The 6,261-nt window shown below is 25.8% G+C and overlaps 1 protein-coding gene across 1 annotated transcript; it reads right to left on the minus strand.

The window, feature by feature from the left end:
- Nucleotides 1-215: 215 nt before the first annotated feature.
- On the minus strand, nucleotides 216-2,318 carry OCT59_024646 (uncharacterized protein; the record flags this gene model as incomplete). Its single annotated transcript, XM_025326303.2, has 3 exons — nucleotides 216-1,278; nucleotides 1,382-1,921; nucleotides 2,011-2,318. 3 exons carry the CDS (start codon nucleotides 2,316-2,318, stop codon nucleotides 216-218), a joined length of 1,911 nt encoding a protein of 636 aa, XP_025176807.2.
- Between the last annotated feature and the right edge of the window lie 3,943 nt (nucleotides 2,319-6,261).

Below are 6,261 nucleotides of genomic sequence, written 5' to 3' on the forward strand. Positions count from 1 at the left end.
AGCGCTGCGAATATATTTTATACATTTTAATTAATTTCGGAATAATTTTCCGAACTTTATAATAAATATAATATTTTATTTATATTAAAAATATAAACTGTAAGAGTCATTAATTTTAACAATCTATTTAACAAAATATAAATTTTTAATCTACATTTTTTATATTCCCTAACACCCCTCCTAACAAGTTAAGAATTTATAAGTATATAGTAACATTATCTAGGTAAAGTAGAAACTGACATAGTTGAACTTGATGATGAACTTGAAACTATTGAAGTTTTTCTATTTAAAATTCTTTTCATTTTACGTAATGTTAATGGACTTGCATCTATTTCTGGACCAAATGATTTTAAGGTTTTTAATTCTAAAATTGATTCAAAGTTTGAAAATTCTGATTTTTTTGTAGTATTTGATCTTTTAAGATTTTCTTCCGCTGATAATAAACTTTTTTCTAAAGTTTCAATTGGATATGATGTCATTGATGATGATTTTGGTTTTCTTCGGACCGTATATGTTGATGATAATACGCTACTTGTTATTTTAGCTAATAATTCATCCGGTTTTTTAATTGAACCACTTCTTTTAATAGAATTTTTTGATTTCAACGTAGCTGTAGAAGTAGATTTTGATATGGATGTGGGACTTTCAGTAGTATCAGGGATATTATTAACAGTTGATTTTGGCGGAGATTTATTTTTCGAGGTAAATAATATTAATTCATCTAATGTTTTCTCTTTGTAAGGTGCCAATGATTTCTCTTTAGAAGGTGACAATGATTTCTCTTTAGAAGGTGACAATGATTCCTCTTTAGAAGGTGATGATGATTTCTCTTTATAAGGTGACCATGATTCCTCTTTAGAAGGTGGTGATGATTTCTCTTTATAAGGTGACCATGATTCCTCTTTAGAAGATGGTAATGATTTCTCTTTATAAGGTGACCATGATTCCTCTTTAGAAGATGGTAATGATTTCTCTTTATAAGGTGGCCATGATTCCTCTTTAGGAGGAGGTAATGATTTCTCTTTAGAAGGTGACCATGATTCCTCTTTAGGAGGAGGTAATGATTTCTCTTTAGAAGATAGCCATGATTCCTCTTTAGGAGGTGGCATGGGAAAGGCTTGTAATAACGGAGATGGAATCGAAGAAAATGAATCACGTTTCTGAGAAGTTTTTGATGATTTGGAAGAAGATAGTGATTGTAAAGGAAGAGAGCGAGGCATCAATCTATTATAGGTAATAAACATTGTATTTTGCATAATCTTTTGATAAAGTCCTTGCCTAATAATAATAAAGTGAATGAATTAAATTAAATTAACTTTTTGAAATTTTTTTTTTTTTAAAAAAAAAAAAAAGTATGAATAATAATATATGATTTACTTACGTTAAAATTTCTTTATAAGGTTCAACAAGATCATAAAATATTTTAGGAGGAATATTTGTGAAACGAATAAGTGGAACACAACGTTGTAAACTAGTTTGTAATTTACTATAATCTAAAGGAGTCCAATTACGAATATCTTTTTCAAGTAGATCAATATTTTGATTTATACCCCAATTTAATACTGTATTCCAAATTTTTTCTTCAGTTACATCTTTAAATCTACGATGTTGTAATAATTGAACTAAAATATTTTCAGGGATAATATTAAAATGATTAGAATCGAATAATAAATAAGAATGATTTCTTAACATATCATTAACGAATTCATGTAATAATCTGAATGATGAAGAATTTGAATGTGTTTTAATTAAAACGTAAACGAAATTTGATTTTAACCAATCAGTCAATTGATATATCATATAATTTTCAATATATTGTATCAATTGATATAACCATAATTTTTCCGCCGCGATGATATAATCGAATAAATATTTTACATCTTTTTCATTTTTGAGAGATATTTTTCCTGTATAAAGGAATCTAGACGAAAAAGAAAAAAAGAAATAATTAAATTACTATACGTACTACATGAAATGTATGTGTATATATATATATATATAAATACTTACTTTAAGATAACCTCAAATACTTCTGGTTGAATATTCGATTGAGTTATTTCAATTAATGAATTTCTTTTATTCAAATAACCGTTCGATAATATAGCACGAAAATATAAGGACCTTGCGCTTAATATACTCGTATGTGCTTTAAAACTTTTTACATTAGGAGCTTCACCAATATTTATTATCGCATCGTGATTATTAGATTCTTTAAGAAGCCAATACATGTCATTTATGAGACCTTTTTGTAATTCTGAAACCATATTATTAAGTTTCAATTGTGGTAATAAAAAATTATCACTCTTTGTGACGTTCATTTTTTTTTTAAATTTCTTCGTTTTTAAAATGGGTATAAAAAATGCTTTATTAGAAAATTTTTCAAGTTGAAAATGAAAAAAAAAAAACCGAAAAAAAATTGATCAATATATATATTTAAATTTTGAGAAACAACACGAAGAACATATGAGGATACAATAATAAATTATTTTAAATAAAGAAAGAAAGTAAGAAAGAGATCAGAAATTCGAGAAAGAGATCGTAGGTATCACCTTGTGACAGAATAGAAACGTTACACCAGAACAAGCCAGAGAATCCGATCGGATGTTCGGATGTAACAGCATCGAATATTAAGCTTATTTCGGATTTGAAAATCATGGGTGATTAACATGACTATCGTTGACTATCTATATAAGAAATTAATTAATACATCGGACAGAACTAGTCAATGCTTTAACTTTAACCGAAATTATCGGAAATTATTATATTGTGATATGAAACATTTACGTATCTATTTTTTTTAGGAATTCAAGTCCGAAAATAGATTTTCATATTGTCTCTAACATGCATGGAATCACAAGTATCATATAATAATTGTCTATTTTTTGCCAAGTAATTTCTAGATTTTATCTTCTGATTTTATCAAAAATTTGTTTAACGCCGTCGCCGTTTAACGAGATTGATTAAGATAAGAGATGGGTATCACGATATAACTTTTGAAAAAAAAAAAATAAAGTTTGCGAAAACTGTCTATCTCAGCGACTTATCGATCGATCGTTTGCGTTTTTTTCGGATTTTCAATTTTTTTTTCTTTATGTGTAATAAAACTTTATAAACTTTATAAAACTGCAAAGTATACGTTATGTTTCTATACAATTTATTCAAAGAACCCAAAAAGGTTCAAAACCCAATTTTTATACAACATACCAAAAACAAAAATTAATAATATAATAAAATTTACGTAAAATAGTTAGAATTCCTCTAATCAATTTAACTAGCTAAATAAATTAAAAAAAACCGAAACTTTATAAAAAACGAGAAACGTCCGAATTCAAAATTTTTAAAGTTAACAGATTTACAAAATAATTTATAATTTATGTAATTTTAAAATTTTATGAACCAATGAAAAACTTTTAAAATTTTAAAAATTTTCCTAAAAAAGAAATATGAATTAATTTATTGTTCAAAAATTTTCTCACGACAATATGTTGTGATACTTGGAAAAACTTTATTTATCACTAAAAGCAATGTTGTTTATCGCCGGTAAAAAATCTCGATTATTATCTAATAATTACGTTATGCGTTATGATAGTCAAAAAAAAATTTTTCGCCATATGTTATACAGAATTTTAAGGTTTTATCGTTTTGGGGAAATTTTGTTGTAGATTAGAGATAAAGCGGATAAAATTTTTTTCATGTGGAACAAAGAGAATGTTATTGTATATTTGTATATTCCATTATTTTTCTTTTTTTTTTTTTTTTTTTTTTTTTTTTTTTTTTTTTTTTTTTTTTTCTTTTTTTTTCGTTGTTTGTTTTTTTTTTATTTTCCTTGTTTTTTTTCTTTTTTGTGCTTGCAAAAAAAAAATAATATTTATTTTATAAAATTAGCCGGTAATTTACAATATGCTCGATCAAATTTAAGGTGATCGAGCGTTTAATCTAATTGTAGTGGTTTCAAAATTTATGTCGGTCAAAAATTTTTATTCTGTTTAAATTTAATTTTTATATTTTGTTTTCCCGCTCGAATCTTTTTTTTAATATTTAGATAATTAGATATTTTGTTCACAGTTCATATACATATTAATAATTAGGTTAGCCGGTTAAGGCATTTCAAAACTTGGTTATTCGAAACTCACCGTGTCTTTTAAATGAAAATTATCTAAATTTGAATAATTTTTTAATTCTGAAATTCTTTTAATATATCAATCCAATATGATTTGTTTTTTCGATACTCTGAATTATTTTTACATCTAAATAAAAATTAAAAATCTGCGTTTAACATAAAAAAAAAATTTAACGTGAAATTTGGTTTTTTTGATACACTTCATGAAACTTAAAATCAAAACGTAAAATTAAAGTTGATTACATAAAAAAGCTTACCTTAATACTAACACTTTTGTGTGATGGAAATAATATTGGCGATATTACTGCACAAATATTTGCCTACCCCAGAAACTACCTTTCCTAATTAACGTCTTTTTTAGGTTGTACATACGTCAATCCAAAATACTTTAAGAAATTTACACTTATTAATAAATTATTTTAAATCGGTACAATCAATTTTATCAATTTTTGCAAAATTTTAAGGTATAATATTGCGTTAATATTCAATTGAGCGAAACAAAATAAGCTTTTAAGCGCGTTATAAACGCAATTTATGTATTAAAAGCAAATTTCATATAAGTTGCAAAGATTGATGCCGGGTTGCCAGGTTTCCGGCAAATAGAAAATAAACACGTGACTTATTCTTGAATTTTTTCGCGAATTATTATGATCCGGTTAACCGGTTCCGGCCTAATTATAATAAATACTGAAATACTGAATTATAAACAACTTATTTTAGTAATAATACATAAAAATAGAACTGTTTATACATATAAAATAATTATATTTTAGGAAAAAAAAAAATTATTAAAATAGGGTTAGTTGATTTAGGGAATATTATTGGCTGAATGTCATGTGCATGGTACCGTTGCGCTTTTCGCGTTACTTTATGAACAATGAATCGACCTTATGTTAGTTTTAGATACTGTTTCACGCTTGCATAAGTATCACTTTGATAAAATAAAAATAAATAAAATATTCGGTACCGTGGCTTGCACTAATAAATAATCCAAAAATCAGTAATAGATATATTGATAAAATAGTCTTAATATTTGCACGGTTTTTTCCTATAATTTCATCTTGGAATGTATATTATTGATTTATTCAATTATATTCTCGTATCTTACCTATAAAAAACGAATTTTTTTTTTCCTATTAAATAAAATATATTGAAAATCATAGGAATATAAGGTGAACTATCAAGTTTTGTAAATACTTTTATAAAAATTATCCCTTTTATTACGATTATTAATTAATATAAACTAAAATTTAATGTAAATTTTAAAATAATCTATTCAACTTAATTACTAAAATTTTTTTAAAAGTAAAAAAGGGGTATCCTTTTTTATTAAGAACTACAAACACATTTTAAAATAAATATTCTCTCGTTTTGCGAAAATTTCTAAACTTTATAGATAAATGTTGTACTAAATCTGACTCGTCAAGTCACGTTACTGAACATTTTTTGGAAAAGTGCAAATGGTTGTACATATAATACGTTACACAGAATGAATTTATAGACATACAGAAGTACTAGTAGTACATACATACCCCTACAACTACATTTGGATTGGATTTTCCAGTTGTAACGTTCCAACAGGAACACATTCACATATAATGGGGCAATTCTATCATCGTCTTGTACTTTTTGTTCCAATTAATTTTTTTAATTTTTGGTATAACGGATTATGATTTCGAGCTCTTGCTCGTTTCTCTTATAATCAGTTAAAAATTCCAAGTCGTTAATTGTAAATTAACTTCGACGCTCCAAAAACAAGAAATATAATACCTTTTTATATTGTTCATCGCCTAACGGCAGTGTAAACAATTATTCACTTTCAACCTCAAATTTCATATAAACAGCGTTAATAAAATATACAATTTCATTTCTTTCGTTCCGCACGTTTGATCTTATTTTGCTGTTAAAAACATATTCCCTTAATCCCTTGTCAAATATCCATATATATTAACCCAGTCGCTCGAAAAAACTCTTAGACACTAAAAGCCTAAATAATTGCTCGAACAATAGACTTGGAATACTGCGCCACAAATCCGAATCAAAGAAAATAGGCTGAAAATGGTTTTTTTTTTACACAAAAGAAAATCCATTAAGAATCAATCCATTGAAAATAGCATCCATTGAAAATAGTATAAATAAAA

This window comes from Rhizophagus irregularis, chromosome 5, assembly GCF_026210795.1.
Source record: "Rhizophagus irregularis chromosome 5, complete sequence".
NCBI classification, from domain to species: Eukaryota; Fungi; Glomeromycota; class Glomeromycetes; order Glomerales; family Glomeraceae; genus Rhizophagus; species Rhizophagus irregularis.